This window comes from Podarcis gaigeae (assembly GCF_964106915.1).
Source record: "Podarcis gaigeae genome assembly, chromosome: 11".
In the NCBI taxonomy this organism is placed as follows: Eukaryota; Metazoa; Chordata; class Lepidosauria; order Squamata; family Lacertidae; genus Podarcis; species Podarcis gaigeae.
This window is the reverse complement of record NC_139687.1, coordinates 37,612,875-37,629,589: the sequence shown is the minus strand read 5'-3', so window position 1 is coordinate 37,629,589 and position 16,715 is coordinate 37,612,875. Positions and strand designations below refer to the sequence as shown.

General features: G+C 41.1%; 1 protein-coding gene across 2 annotated transcripts in view; it reads right to left on the bottom strand.

Annotated features, from left to right (window-relative positions):
* THBS4 (thrombospondin 4) overlaps positions 1–11,278 on the bottom strand; it is a 37,749-nt gene extending 26,471 nt beyond the window's left edge. Inside the window, exons 1-2 of one of the 2 annotated variants that reach the window (XM_083703446.1) lie at positions 10,944–11,278; positions 3,551–3,754 (exon numbers count right to left, since the gene is read on the bottom strand). In XM_083703446.1, the coding sequence (XP_083559572.1) occupies positions 3,551–3,754; positions 10,944–11,037 (298 nt within the window). In that variant the 5' untranslated portion in view covers positions 11,038–11,278. The remainder of the gene's footprint in view (positions 1–3,550; positions 3,755–10,943) is intronic. The other variant, XM_083703445.1, reaches the window with a different exon arrangement.
* Positions 11,279–16,715: the final 5,437 nt, after the last annotated feature.

Genomic DNA, 16,715 nt, shown 5'->3' with positions numbered 1-16,715 from the left:
CTTTAGCTAATGGGGCCTCATGCTGCTGCCATGCCGCCAGCACATGATTTCTGTTATGCTGAGGTAAAGTTCTTAACCCGAGGTACTACTTCCGGGTTAGCAGAGTCTGTAACCCAAAGTGTTTGTAACCCGAGGTACCACTGTACTTCCTTTAGATGTTATGTGGCAATGGAGACAATGAAATTAACCTTCACACAAGCAGCTTTTAGCCTGCCTTCTAAGGCAGTGGTTCCCAAGCTCCTCACCCACCTGCCCTAGGAAGGACCACTTGAATATTGCTACTGGTTTTGGTGGACCACTTAATGATTTTTCAACCTGTTGTAGCAATTGCAATGCACTGTGCTATATGCTGCATGATTTGTAACTTTATTTTTATAGTTTCTTTTTTATACAATTTAAAATAAATATTAATATTAAAGTGAAACTGATGGACGACTGGTGGTCCATGACCAGTTTGGAAACCCATGTTCCAAGAGAATTCTTCTTCTCTTTTAGGAGAGCGAGAGTGAAATCATCATGAAGGACAATGCAGTTATGAAACCGAGAAGCCCAGCTTGCAAGTGGATTCTGCTTTAATATGTTACAATCCTAAGGGAAACAAGTGAAAAGAGATGGCGGGGAGAGAAATGCTCTGGAATAGCAAAACAACACACAAAGGGAAAAAGGTACCAAACTCTTGTATTTTTTTTAAAGTGTTCTGTTCTGTCATACTAAAAACAAGCAAACATGAATTTTTAAAATATTGCTCCTGGCAATGGCAACAGGCATTGGCCAGTAAACACCCATGGCAGTCAGACCACACAACTCAAGATAGTCATGTCCCTGCTGAGCTGTCATAAATTAAGTAACCATAGCAATTGTTGTTATACAATTCCATTCACCATATAGATGGGTTTATGAAACATTTCTGTGTCCTTCTGCTGTGCTGAAGAAGAATTCCACGAAACAGTGGGTATATCCGGAATCACTGTTCACTATGTCTGTTTGCGGACCACTTTGGCAGCGTTGGACGTCATAAAACAAAGCTTTACAGCTTGTTTTCACCAGATAAGAATCTGACCCATTGCTTCTTTCAGAGACTTGCATAGCCCACAGAGACTTTCAGAGACCTATAAGAATTGTGTTTATTTGGTTCCATGTTTTCAAGAGAATCCATCAAGAGTGCATAATTTGTGACTTTCAGAGATTTAGAAGATTTCTATAAATTACTGCTGGGCTGCACCTGGCTTGGTGGACCCCAAATGGTGCATTATAACGGCCAGACTATCTCTGTCCAAGAATCACCATAGCTGACGTAACAGCTAGAGCTGGTAAAAGGCACTCCTAGCAACTGAGGCTACCTGAGTTTCCAGCAACAAAGATGGATCCAGGGGCCCCCACAAACCCTGAATGTGTTTTTCCAGAGTAAGTGCAACCCCATTGAGAATAGGCAACTGGCCAATCTCCTGGACATGGGAATCACCAACCCAGTGCCTCTATACTCCCAGCTCAGTTCATTAGCTCTCAGATTATATTTGCATTAATTTATATGACTAACATTTTGCTCTAAAGGAAAACACATGTTCTTTATTTGCTGATTTATAGCAAACTTCTTTATAACAAATTATTATTATTATAATTACATTTCTAAACCACCCTTCAATCTGAAGGTTACCAGGGTGATATACAACTATTCCAATAAAAGGAAACATATCAAAACATCAAAATTAAAAGCAGAAAAAGGAATTTCAGTAGAATATAATTACAACAGAAGTCAGACTACCTTACATACTCTTCCTATCCCCCACAGCTTGAAGAAGCAAATGGGTCTTCACTTGACATAGGAAGAATAGAGTGGGGGAAATGTATCTTCAGTGGAATTGAGTTCCATAACTAGGGTGCCGCAACAGACAGAAAGCCATGAATTGTTTGACTGTAGTATGGACCATGTGCACCAATGGAAACACTAGCAGAGCCTCTCCTGCAGACCTTATTGCATGGGACAGCAGATAATGGGAGACACTCCTTCAAATATTTGGGCTTCAAATATAGGGATTTATACTTCGGAAGTAGTCCTTGTAGCAAATCAGGATCCTGTGCAGCTCTTTAAGGATCTGTGTAATATTATCCTATTTTGTTGTGGCATTTATTAATCTAGCAGCTACATTCTGCAGCTGCTGCAACTTCTGGAACATCTTCAAGGGCAGTCCCATGTAGAGCTACATATGAGGTTACTAGAGCATGCAGTACTGTGGCTGGAGTACTGTAGTCCAGATGCAGTTCTGGGTAGTGAATGAATTGGAAATAGGCACTCTTGCTACTGAGGTCACCTGGGCTTCAAATGACAATATTGGCTCTAGAAGCAACCCCCGACTACCCCTTTAAGGAGCAATCCTACACCCACTTGCCTGGGAGTAAGCCCCATTGGCTTCAATAGTGCTCACTCTGAGCAGACATATACAGGATTGCAATGTTAGCCTGGAATCCTGTGCATGCTTACTTGGGATTAAGCTCCATTTAACTCAGCGGGGTTTACTTGTATAGACCTGCACTTGATCCAACCAAATGCATTTTAAAAGGCTCACCTTTTAGTCAATCAAAAGTTTTTAAATCTGTTAGTCTAACCAATCACTAACGAGTTGCAGCCCCAATTTAAAGGCAATTTAACTAAACGTTTCTGTAATTGGTTAGCATGCAATTTTAGTTAGTAGGTTTATTGTAATTGCACAACCATTTCTCCCTTTGTAGATACCACACATTTTTCATGCTGTACATTCATGAATTTACCATAGCATGGCAGAGTTCCACACAAGTCAGTGCTATGGCTCTAAACAAGCGCATTCCACTCAGCCAAGAGCATTTTCTGTCATGTGGCTGATTTTATAAGGCCTTTGCAACAGGAATGTTTATCTTGCACAGTCAAAGCTAAACTTCGGGATCAACTAAATTAAGTTCCCATCTTTCATATGCTGAATGCAGCATGTGCGTGTATCTATCAAATTCCTCAGTAATTTGAAACAGTGATTTCCCAAAGGGGAAAAAGGAAGAAAGAAAAACCTTTGACTTGGTTCTCTGAGAACCATTCATCACTGCCAGTGGGAAGTTTGCTGGCAGAAAGATGCCAGCCCCCATCTCCCAACATGGGGAATCAAGGCTGTTCAAGAACACAGAGACAGGATGTTGCCATAAGCTAATTCTCGTACTTCTCTGAAGCGTGGAATGCAATGAGTATGCAAGCAGGCAATAAAAAGCAGTAGCAAAGTGCTGAAATTATATTTACATTAGCTTTCATTCCTAGTCTCAGTACTGATAAGACTCCAATACTGCAATAAATTCTGAGCACCAGAATTTAAGAAGGATATTAAGCAGCACTGAAGTATTCAGGTGGTGTTTAAGAGGACGGTAAAAACAATTCCAGGAGTAAACATTAATTAGATGAATTAAAACTTAACCAAAAAATGTAAGCTAATTGTAGAAGATTTGTGTGAGAGACCTTCTTGAGAATAGGCCCAATAAAATCACATCTATTCATTGCTTTCACACCCACCCACCTGACTTTTGTAGGACTTACCTTTATTCACCCGTCCCATAACTGTGAATTCAAAATATTTTCTGTTTTCAGTGGAGGAATATAGCCCAAATACAACAGCTGTGCTTTTGGGTTGCAGTCTGAATGTCGACAGCACGTAAATTTCATTCAGTGTAGGATCTGCCAGTGTCTGTTGCAAGAAGGTTTTTACTAGCCTCTGGTTGGGTGTAGAAAGAAGATCAAAAACTATAAAGAGATAAGAAGGATTTCAATAAGTTGATAATTATAAATAATATACAAGTGGGACTTCAATAAAATGGTGCAGTTCATCTTTGCAACAGGAATGCTCCTGTAGCATGACAGAAGCCTGTAATTTTATCAGGATGTTTGTTGTTTACTGTTGTAACAATTGTTTTCTCAATGTATTTTCTGTACCATGAAAAATAAATAAAAACAAACAAAACCAGGAATGCTCCTGTTTCAGTTTCTGGCCAATCAGCTATGTCCTCCTCCAGGAAATTCCATTTCACCACCAGTATCACCCCCAACTTTGCATTTTCCCCTTGCCCAAATGCCAAGCCGAGCATTTAAGGGCTGATTTAGTTCAATGAGAGAAATGGAGCTCTGCAGCTGCAGATTCAAAGTGCCTCAAGCCACCTTAGTTGGTGTGAGTCATAGCTCAGTGAGTGGTAACCACATGGTTTGCTTGTGGAAGGTCACAGATTAAATCCCAGGCATCTTCTGTTACAAGTACAGTACAGTATTCTTTCAGGTGGCCTGTTTGGGAACACCTTGAAGCTGTGGACAGTTTCACCTGTAGCAGTGGCGTAGCATGGGTTGTCAGCACCCAGGGCAAGGCAAGTAATTTGCACCCCCTAACCCGTGGATTTGCGCCCCCTAACCCTAACCCCCAGATGTTGCGCCCGGTGCGGCCGGCCCCCCCTGCACCCCCCACGCTACGCCACTGACCTGTAGTACCAAACAAGAAAGCTTTATGTTCTGACTCGCTGCAAATCAGTCACCTGTTCTTTCAGAAGAACTTACAAGAAATTCCTCCTTGGACTGGATTTTAAAGAGGTGAGATTTTATTCTGTTTCGCTAAAAGGAAAACTTTTTCTTTTTATTGGTCTGAGTATTTGAGATGGAGGTGGCTACAGATACAAATAAATCAATAAATTTCCAATGATTATTAGTGTTATTTAAAATCGCCCTTCACTAACCCAACTGTGCTGAAAGAATAAAGAGCGTTAAGAGACATATCACCAATCTCCTGGTGAAAAGTACATCAGGAAGATGGGAAACATTTATACATCATATGCTTGTTGCTTAATTGATTGCAATAATTTATTTGTTAGATTGCTTCAGGTCTGATCTGAAAAAAGTTTAAGTCTAATGACCTTACTAATTGTAGTCAAATTAAAATGCGTTCCTTCTGGATATACAGCTCTTTGAATTAAACTCATGTGACTTTATAGAAGCCAAGAATCAAATTAAACTTTGTTTTTTCAGGAATTAACATGGTGCTAGCTCCCTGACCAAACTGTACTCCTATATAAGCCACAGTGTAGATACTGTTGCTTGCAAGCTTACCCTGTAGGTGGTACATTTTTCACAGCAGACAGGACTTATTTCTGGCTCTGGGTGGAGACATTCTGGATTTAGCTAAAGAGCACAGTTCTGCTGGATGGTATTTTGCTGAAGTGAGTGATCACTGAATATACAAGGTTATAAAACTATTTGCTTATTAAAAGAGCCATATAAAGAGACAGTGAGGAACAAAGACCAGATATTTGTAAAGAATGATAAAACAGCAGAGCACACACATTTAGAAACAAAAACTAGGTCTTGGCTTTTTTATTCGAGAAAGAAAGTTGAGAAGAGGCAAAGGGCACTGGGATACAAGAAAGTGGTTAGATACCATTTGGAGATTTATGCAAGCAGGGACAGTCTTTGTGCTGCTGGCTTGCCCATTCCCCTCTCTTACAAATACAAGGGCTTCACATGGAAGTCTGCACATTGTTGAAAGGTTTCTGGGATTTCTTCTCCAAAAGCAGGAGAAAATTGATACAAATTGAGATTTTATTGGCTTCCATTTAGAGCAGGGGTGGAGAACCTGTAGCTTTTCAGATGCTGTTAGACTCCAGCTCCCATCAGCCTCAGCCAGAACGGTCAGGGATGATAGGAGTTGTCATCCAAAGGTATCTGGACAGTCATGTGTTCCTCATACCTGAAATAGAGCACCTGTTGCACACACTATGTTTATGTGTGTGGTAGAGTGTGCTTATTCCTTAACTATGCTGTACCTTCATCAGGATGTGTTGAGACCAGGCCCCTGGTTTCAATCCTATGAAGATGGTAAATTGTCGCCTAGATTTATCCAATAGCAGAGTGCTAAGTTACCACAATGTAGTGTGGATTATTTAACATATCTACACCTGACTGAAAATCTGAAAATTATTTCTATCAGTTGGCAGCTTGTTACAGATAACCAAGTGGATTTAAATGGATGCCATGTTAAATTGCCTTTGGGTAAAGGGTCTTCTGAAGCCACACACTTAGCAGTGCTTATTTGAAGAACTAACTGCTGACATTCACAGAGGTTAATTATCACAGAAGGGCTGAACATCTACAAAAGCTTATTAGCCTGCAAGTGTACACAGAATGCATGACTTCCCAGAGTGAATTAAACCAATTGTTCATGCACTCCAACAGCCACCTGGACACAGACTGGTAGCTTTAGAAACAGATTCTCAAACTTTTCCAGAATGATGAGCCTCCAACTCAAAATAGGGTGTGTGGGGGGTGGCTAGCTTTTCCAAGTGTAGTTTATGAGGGGACCATGATGCATTGGACACTTAAAAGCACAACCCACACAACTTTTAATGCTCATTGATTTCAAAGGAAAATAAAGGACCTCAGACTGCAACTCTTTACTCACTTACATGGGAGTAAGCCCCAGCAAACTCAATGGGACTAACTTCTGGGTAGGCATCTATAGGACTGCACTGCTTCGCTATAGTGGGATATATGAAATAAGGTCATTTCATTGGATCATTATTCTCTAACAAAGTATACATTTCCAAAGGCTCTTTATGATTTTAAGGAGATTTTGTTAAATAAAAGGTACAGATTCCTTTGGAATAATGCTCCTGACAGTTTATGTCATTCCAGTGCCTTCAAAATGGAGTCCTTTAAACTTTGTACTTTGTCTTTAAATATTTTCCTGTCCTGTTTCCACCTTCTGTTTCTGCTCACATTCCTGCTCTATTAACAGTGCAGGTCTCTACCTGTCTACTCAGAAGTAAATCCTATTGAGTTTACTTAAGGTAGGTTACTCCCAGAGATGTAGGGACTGCAGCCTCATTATCTTGTTTCACTAGCAACCGCCTGTACTTAAATTTAGGAAACCATAATGAAGCAATTAAGACAAAACTAAAAACCCTTCACAGTGGACAATATTACTGTTGCTAACTTCTTTGAGGACTGTGGGCACACTCACAATATGGCCAATGATAGCCTTTTCAGATTCTTATGGGGGGGGAGAGTCTAAGTCTCCTGAATCAAAACAAAACCCTCTTTCCCACATCTGTTCTGTTAGAACACCATATCCCCCCCCCCCCAATTCAAGTGAAGTTAAAGCAGCCCCAGAATGGTGAGAAGGCAGCTACAGTTCAGGAAAATCAATGGGAAAACCTTGACTGCGCACATTTTTAGATAGATGTTAGGGTTTGTAATACTGTTGTTTCAAGTCGTCTACATATTTGCTATGCACGCACTTTTAATTTCTTGGGGGGAAAAGTATAATAGGCTTCAAAAGTTAACTTTATAATAAAACAATGTAATTTTATAACCAAACTTTTGAAGTGTTTCCCTCAATTCATTCATCATTCTCTTTGGTCATGGTTTTGCAGTTGGTCATAGGCATATTGTTTTTCTCTGATATTCCCCCCCCCCCATCTCTGCTCTACAGCCAGTGGATTAGGGGCTTAAAATTGCTCTGCAATATTTATAAATCATCCTTAATCCAGCGAGTGGGTGACCACAAGCTTAACGTGAGTCAACAGTGTGATGCAGCAGCAAAAAAAGCTAATGCTATTCTAGGCTGCATCAAGGGAAGTAATAGTACCACTCTATTCTGCCTTAGTCTAAACCATAGAGCCTAGGACTTGCCGATCAGAAGGTTGGCAGTTCGAATCCCTGCGGCGGGGTGAGCTCCCGTTGCTCAGTCCCTGCTCCTGCCAACCTAGCAGTTCGAAAGCACGTCAAAGTGCAAGTAGATAAATAGGTAACGCTTCGGCAGGAAAATAAACGGCGTTTCCATGTGCTGCTCTGATTCGCCAGAAGCAGCTTAGTCATGCTGGCCACATGACCCAGAAGCTGTACGCCGGCTCCCTCAGCCAGTAAAGCGAGATGAGCACCACAACCCCAGAGTCGTCCGTGACTGGACCTAACGGTCAGGGGTCCCTTTACCTATTCTGCCTTAGTCAGACAACACTTGGAATACTGTGTCCAGTTCTGAGCACCATGATTTAAGAAGGATGCTGACAAGCTGGAAAATGTGCAAAGGGCAACCAAGATGATAAAGGGTCTGGAAACTAAGCTTTATGAGGAGCGCGGTATGTTTAGCCTGGAAAAGAGGAGACTGAGAGGAGATATGATAGCCATCTTTAAAGATTTTAAGCACTGTCGCATGGGGGGAGGAGCATCCTTGTTTTCTCCTGCTCTGGAGGGTAGGACTCGTACCAATGGCTTCGAGTTATAAGAAAGGAGATTCCGACTAAACATTCAGAAAAACTTTCTGACAATAAGAGCTGTTCAGCAGGCTCCCATGAGAGCCTCTCCTTCCTTGGATGTTTTTAAACAGAGGTCGGATAGCCATCCATCATGAATGCTTTAGCTGAGGTTCCTGCATTTCAGGGGGTTGGACTAGATGACCCTCGGGGTCCCTTCCAACTCTACAGTTCTATGGTTCTAGGGAGGCATACATTAGTTTAATAGATACGATAATACAGCTCAAAAAAATTAACCTACATGCATCATCACAACATATTCAACGTTCTACTCATTGAAATAATTCCGCCTGAGAAGCTTGAAAGAGATTCTTTTCCATTTCATTCAATTTTAGATTTCATTCTTACTCATACCTACAGCCTTTGGGTAATGCATGAAAGGAGTCAAGGTGGTTCAGTTGATTAACTGATTAATCTCGAACGAATGATTCTTTAGTGTCTTCACAATCTATCATCATACAGCCCACTAAGCAGCTTGAATTTAAAAACATGCCCTTTCTGCAAAGGTAATTAGCACCAGCGGTGCATTGTGCCTACATGGGAAAATCAAAACCATAAAAATGTGATCTGCAAACAGGTATCAGCTACAAAAACTGTTCATCCCCATTTTCAACAATGGTACTATGCTATTGTCCTTGTAATATTAACAGCACAGCAACGTACGAGACACTGCTGTTTAAATCAAATCATATACAGCAATGAGTGCCAATTCAAAGCTGAATAATTCTCCCCATCTGGAATCAATAATAAAGTATCTTCAGGAACACCATCCTAATCAGAGGTAAATTACATTGGATGTATCCAAGGCTGTCCCTCTGTTCATTAAAGGCTCTTTGACCCAACAGTGGGGTTTTGACACTGGAATGGGGAGGCAAACTATTTTCACTAATTCACCCTTCCCTGGTAGCTCCTTACTGTTCCAGTGAGTCTCCCAACCCCTGGGAGCAGATTGGGAACAGATGAGGGCTGCAGCTGTTGAGGGTGAATATGTAAAAATCACATTCCTTACCTTTTCTGCTAACAGAAGCCTCTGCTGCATCAAGTTGTCTTCTGTCACTAGATAAAATCCCAAGTTTAATGGAATTTAATCACTAGCATGTTTAGGGCTGTGTACACACCAAATTTCTGAAGCACACTTAAATTAGTGCACACACCCCAAAGAATCCTGATAGCTAAAGTTTAGAGGCTGCAGATACTCTTACTGAATGAGGTTCATAATATGTCTAGCAAGGATTTTACAGGTGTGATGCTGACTTTATGTGGAATTGCCACCCCAATGAAGCCCACCAGGATCAGGCTCTGGCTGAATTCAGACATTTGGCTGAATTCAGGTGAGCATTTGGCTTGCACATACACACACATACACACACACACTTCACAAGGAGTTCAGAAGCTTTCGCTTCTATTTTTTATTATCTGCAGTTTGTCTTGCTATCTGAATATGACAAACTGACTTAACCGATTTGTATGAAACAAATCAATTTCAAACCTCAAGTTATAAAACTACCTTGTTTCAACAAACAATAGTTGAGATTAACCACAGTTTAAGGTTACAGCACAAGAATTAACTGGTGAAACAAAATCAGAAGCACAAGATTGTGATCTCCTTGCGGCTGCATCAGGAGAGGAGAAGGAGGGGGTGAAGAATGAGAGTTCATGGCTCAACTAGGCTTCTTTCTCTTACAAAGAACATAGTTTATTATGATGTGTCAATGCAACAAATATATGGTTTCATATAATCCTGGCTTTTTCAAGTAGCAATTAAGCTAAATTGAAGTTGATTTATTTGATCCTGGTCAGGATTTTGTTTGTTTTGGTTGACCCCGTGGTTATTATTGCAACTTTTGTTGTTTTGCTTGTGCGGCACTGTTTTTCATTGCTAGTTTGTTCAGTTTTTGATTTGATTTGTTGTTTCATCTTTACAAGGTAAAGTGGCATATGTATATATATTAATGGAAAAAATAATATCTGTTACTGTATTCACATCATTGCTACTCAAACAGGCTAGAACCCTATATACTGTAAATAGTAAAGCAACAGATGTTTCCATTCCTAGGCAAGAGAGTAGGAAAAGAGCAGAGGTAAAGCAAGATATAAGTACCCCCTTCTGCTCCTGCAGATCTTTTTGAAGGTTTGAGAGTCTCAAGAATCTGTGGAATGTGTTTCCACATATACAAGCATCAAACTTTTTTTTAAAAGGGGCTTTACTATCCTTATTCTAAACAAATGCCTTGAAAAGAAAAGCATCCAGTGATTCTGATTTTGCTTTATAAAAAATTCAGTTCTAAAGGAACTCCTTAAACTTACGGTTTCATAACAGTGCAGTTACCATCACCCATTACAAAGGTGGCTTTAAAAACTAACCTCGTTTGTCAAGTCTGCTTAAACTCCAGCTGCTCCTTTTCTTTTGCCTCAAGAGATGGATTTGGGGCACCCCACCAGGGCTGCTGTTACTGCCATATGTTTCCCATCAAATCTCCTGTTTCTGGACAAGAAACTCTCCCTTAATCCTGGTGGGAATTCCACCGTCGGCCACCTATTCCCCTATCCTTGCCTTCTGTAAAGTTCAGCTCCGTCGAGGGAAACGAGAGGCTCCCCCCCCCACACTTTTTGGACGCCTCCAAGCTGCGACTGTTGCTTCTTACCTTGAGGAGAAGGAGGCTGAGCGTGAGTGGCCCCGCCGGGGCAAAGCTGCAGGGCAATCTGCAACAGGAGGAAGGCGGCTTTGCGCTTGTTCATCCTGCCCAGCAGTCCAGCGAAGGGAGATAGATGCCCAAAACCTGTGGCTGAAAAGCTGCTGCTGTTCACTCGAGGCTCGCCTCGGATAGAGAGAGGGATGCGCGCGGAGGTCTGTTCTTTAGGAGCAAGGCATGGAGGCTCCTACCTGTTGCTCGGACACCGGCTCACTGAACTGCAGCAGCCCCGACCGGAGCTGTTTAAATGGGAGAGCAGGCAGACCCTAAGCCGGGCTGCGAGGGGCGGAGCGAAAGGGACCGGGGCCGCGGACCATTGGCTGCGACGGGCGAGGGGCGCGCTGCCTCAGGACCGGGAGGAGGCGCTTAGGAATCTTTGCAAAGGGCAGGAAAAGCGCGAAGAAGCCTCCAAGCTCTCCCAACTTCCTTCCAGTCCCAATAAGTTTGTGCCAAATAATAGGGACAACACGCTCAGGCACGCTGGGAGCAGCCTGGGCGCAAAGTCCTTGACACTTGGCTTGAGAGCAGTACATGTGAAAAGGATCTAGGAGTCTTGGTTGACCACAAACTTGACATAAGCCAACAGTGTGACGCGGCAGCTAAAAAAGCCAATGCAATTCTGGGCTGCATCAATAGGAGTATAGCATCTAGATCAAGGGAAGTAATAGTGCCACTGTATTCTGCTCTGGTCAGACCTCACCTGGAGTACTGTGTCCAGTTCTGGGCACCACAGTTCAAGAAGGACACTGACAAACTGGAACGTGTCCAGAGGAGGGCAACCAAAATGGTCAAAGGCCTGGAAACGATGCCTTATGAGGAATGGCTAAGGGAGCTGGGCATGTTTAGCCTGGAGAAGAGGAGGTTAAGGGGTGATATGATAGCCATGTTCAAATATATAAAAGGATGTCACATAGAGGCGGGAGAAAGGTTTTCTGCTGCTCCAGAGAAGCGGACACGGAGCAATGGATCCAAACTACAAGAAAGAAGATTCCACCTAAACATTAGGAAGAACTTCCTGACAGTAAGAGCTGTTCGACAGTGGAATTTGCTGCCAAGGAGTGTGGTGGAGTCTCCTTCTTTGGAGGTCTTTAAGCAGAGGCTTGACAACCATATGTCAAGAGTGCTCTGATGGTGTTTCCTGCTTGGCAGGGGGTTGGACTCGATGGCCCTTGTGGTCTCTTCCAACTCTATGATTCTATGATTCCAAATCTCATACCTATCTGTCGATCTTGATGCTGTGATCATTGTAAATGTGAAAAAATATGGTTGTGCATATATAAAATGGCATTTCTTTGCTTTATTTATATTTGTTTTTATTATACGTCCATCATTCCCACCTTCCCTGTGAGGTGCTCGAGGTGGCGCATGTGGTTCTCCCTTGAGGAACGCCCTCCCACCAGATATCAAAGAGAAAAACAACTACCAGACTTTTAGAAGACATCTGAAGGCAGCCCTGTTTAGGGAATCTTTTAATGGTTGATGGACTATTGTATTTTAATATTTTGTTGGAAGCCGCCCAAAGTGGCTGGGGATATCCAGCCAGATGAGCGGAGTATAAATTTATTATTAATAATAATAATAATAATATTTTAGCATCGCCACAGCCCTATGAGGTAGTTGAGGCTGCAAGATGGCAATGGGGCCAAGGTAGTTGAGTGGGGATTTGAACTCTGGTGTCCTAGTCCAGCACTCTAACCACTGCACTGGATTGGCTCTACTTTCTTTCAAATCAAATTTTCCACATTTTTGTTCTGATTTGGTTACCAAGTTTGATTTGTTGCGGTCACTATGCAGGCTTACTCTGCAAAGTTGTTGTTAACAAGCTTTTTCTTTACCTTCCCTTTACCTTCCCTTCAGAAATGGAAAATCAGGATTAAATGTGGAAATTTTGTTGCTGGAATGATCTCACGTGGATACTGTAAAAAAAATTGCAAGTATGAAGTCTACTAATCCCGAATAAACAAGCATTCTGGAAGTGCCCTGGTTGCTTTTCTCGTGTTTTGTTCTAGTGCCTTGAATGTCATTGTTTGTTTTCGAAACATAGAAGTTTTCATGCTAGAAATGGTGCCATCTTGATTATTAGGTGGTGCTGACATATGAGCCAACTCCTAAGGGGTCCCTTCATCCCCCCATAAAATATTTCAGAGCGCTGCCCCTAAAGTTGATGAGCATTGTCACTCACATGGTATGTGTGTGCCATGTCTTGTGGTCAATTATGCCGGGAGGGGCTTACTTGCCCCCCCCCAATATTTTATTCAAGTTGGCACCCCTGAAGTTCTCTTACTGTGAAGTTCTCTCAATTATTATTATTATTATTATTATTATTATTATTATTATTATTCATCCATTAACACAAAGTCTTAGTCTGCCTTTGTCTAAAGTACATATAGATAATTTCTGAGACTTTAACTATTTTCTTTTGTAAAATGTTTTTAAGCCACATATAACTGTAAGGTTAAAAAAACATATTTTTGAGTTTCAGCTCAACTCTTAAAATATTAGTTTTTCCTTCTTTTTATTTAATCAACAGACTTCTGCATGCTTGGCCTATAGAAAAATTGTCCATTGCTGTTGATTTTTACTTAAGAAAATGTCAGTGGCTCGTTCATATTCCAAGCTACGAAAAATTGACTCACTGATTCAGTCAGGTTTTACCATTTGTTCATAAACAGCACAGAAGACCCACTGTATTTCAAAAACGGTTCTGGGTCAGTATTTTTAGGAAGGAACCAAATCTGCCATTCTCAAATAACTTACTCTGGATCAAACCCCCTCTATGACTTCAGTGAATCAAGTGAGATGAAGATCACAGCTATGCAGCAGCAATCCCTGAACATTTACATTCGCATCATCCTGTTGGAAGTCACAGCATAAGAAACTACTTCATATTGAGTCAGGCCACTGGTTCATTTAGCCCCCTACTGATTACCATATATAGCAATCAGCTAGAGATACCAGGAATTGAATCTACGACTCTGAATGCAAGAGACCTGCACCATTTTAAATAGGCAACTAACAGCCTAATCACATTACTATTTGGTTATGTGGTAACTGTTGCATATTGGCTGATAGCTTCTAGTGAGCTGATTGTTGTATACATCCACCATGCCAATGGCACACTTTGGGCTCTCAAATTTGAGCGGCGCCCTGTGCAACTCTAAAATTTGGCAGGCCCAGTGGCCAAACCAGTCACATTACCCTAAAATAACTTCTGACCATGCTCAAAAAGTTTTGCAAAGCACTACAAATGTTGCTTATTTCTTAGTGTTTGCAAAACCTACGGCCTGCGAGCCAACATTCACATGCTTACCAGTGCTTTTCTACTGCTACCATGCTTATTATTATTATTATTATTATTATTATTATTAATTATTATTATTTTATTTGTGTTCTGCCCATCTGGCTAGGTTGCCCCAGCCACTTTAGGCAGCTCTCAACAAAATATTAAAAACACAATAAAAGCTCAAACATGAAAAAATTCCCTGTACAGGGCTGCCTTCAGTTGCCTTCCAAATGTCATATAGTTGTTTATCTGTTTGACATCTGATGAGAGGGCATTCAAAGGGGTGGGTGGAACTTCTGAGAAGGCCTGATTCCTTGTTACTTCGTTTATTGTAGGGACAGAACTGGCAGAAGGCCCTGGGAGCTGGACCTCAGTGTTGGGGTTGAGACGCTCCTTCAGGAATACAGGGCCAAGGCCATTTAGGGCTTTCAAGGTCAGGGCCAATACTTTGAATTGTGCTCGGAAATGTACTGGAAGCCAATGTAGATATTTTAGAACTGCTGTTGTATGGTTCTGGCAGCCACTCCCAGTCTCAAGTCCAGCTGGTGCATTCTGGATTAGTTGTCACCTTCAAAAGTAGAACACATTGCAATAGTCTAAGTGGGAGAAAACCAGAGCATGTATTACTCTGGCGAGACAGGGCTCAGGTAGGTAGGGTCTTAGCTGTTGTACAAGTTGGAGCTGGTAGACAGCTGCCCTGTACCCAGAATTGACCTGTGCTTCCATGGACAGCTGTGAGTCCTAAATGACTCCAAGGTTGAACACGTAGTCCTTTAGTGACACAGTCACCCCATTCAGGTCCAGAGTGTCCCCCACACCTGCCTGCCCCCCAGAAACAGTACTTCTGTCTTGTTATTTACAAGCTATTTACCCGTTTATTGGTTCTGTAAGTGTATAGTATTATCGCTTCTACTGTGCAAACAATGTGCTAGATGTTGTCGCACTGAATTTAGCAACAACAGAGTTCCTCCTTAGGCAGGCCTAACTACAGCTTAATTCACATTGTAATTTTTCTGATGTAAGCATTAATACTTGTAATATGTTCATAAATATATTTTAAAATTTCTGATTGGACCACACTAGGAAACATTAATACTTGTGTCAGAAAAGTGTTGGGCGACTAAATCTTCAAGGGCAAAGGCTTATTGTATTGTATTTTTTGGAAAAAAAAATAGGGTGGCTTGGTTACCAAAATAAGGCATAGTTACAATGGAAGAACTGGAAGAAATGCAGTAGATGAGCCTTACTGGAGAGATAGAATATAAAGGACAAGTGTGGCAGACATGAAAGCAGAAATTTACAGAGCAACCATATACATATCTACACAAATTTACTCCTAGGTAACTGTGTATAGGACTTCAGCCTTAGGCAGGCATAAAAAGCTAAGAAGTCTGCATATGCAGAGTAATATGCAGAGTTGGATGTGTAATATATCAAAGATACAGTGCAGAGAAGTGACATGGCAGAGTTTTGGAAAAAGATGATTTTAGCAGAGGCATTCTTTACTGCTTAGATAAGGTAGCAATACTCAAATCACTGATTTGGGACTTTTTACATCACTTTTTCCTATATGAGTATTAATGCTGCAAAAATTCAAAGAAAGTTACCCAGAATTTTCAGTCCTTTCTCTCTATAAAGTACATACTTCGATTTCAATGTTGTGGGAACATAATCTCTATAACCAGGCCTTTGGCTTGTTGAACAGTGAACATTAAACATGTTTGTGGGAGTGAGGTTATTTGCTTTTGTTCTTGTTTTATTATGTATTTTGTGTTGTCATTTTGTATTTATATGTCATTTTTCAGCCTGTATCATGGCCAATGCCATCTAACAATTTGTCTTATTTTTTTATCCTGTTATTGCTGTAGCATCACATCAATTGTTGTTGAGCTTTCCTGTGTTTTGACATACTAGATCAACAGGACTCCCCTGCTTTTTAATCCCCATAGTCTTTTAGGTTGCTTCTGTTACTTTTTCTGACATGTATATGAAGTTCTGTGTTTGGAAACAATCCACAAAGATACATGCAAAGCTTAGTTTGTAATTGTCAAGCATGTGTTTATTTAATTCAACAGAAATGTGAAAAACAGCTGGATATTTTTGGGTGTTCTTTGGTTGTCTCACTTCTGAAGCCCTGAAGTTTCTATATCCATGGTGGGCAAGGGTTTAGGTGAAAAATAAATCTTACTAAATCTCTGACTCCAGGAAAAGGGGTTTTACTGAAACCACAAAGTATTTCAAGTCTCTCTGTAAAGTCTATAAACTCTCCATAAAAATCCTTAACTGTTGGTAACACTGACTCAATACAATATGGCACAAGGAATATTTGTGCTTCTGAAATACTTCTCCTTCTGCCTCCAGGTGCAATAAACAATAATTTGTCCAAATATTCTCTCTTAAAAATAGCAGTTTTCATTCTGAGTGAACGACCCATTGTGAAA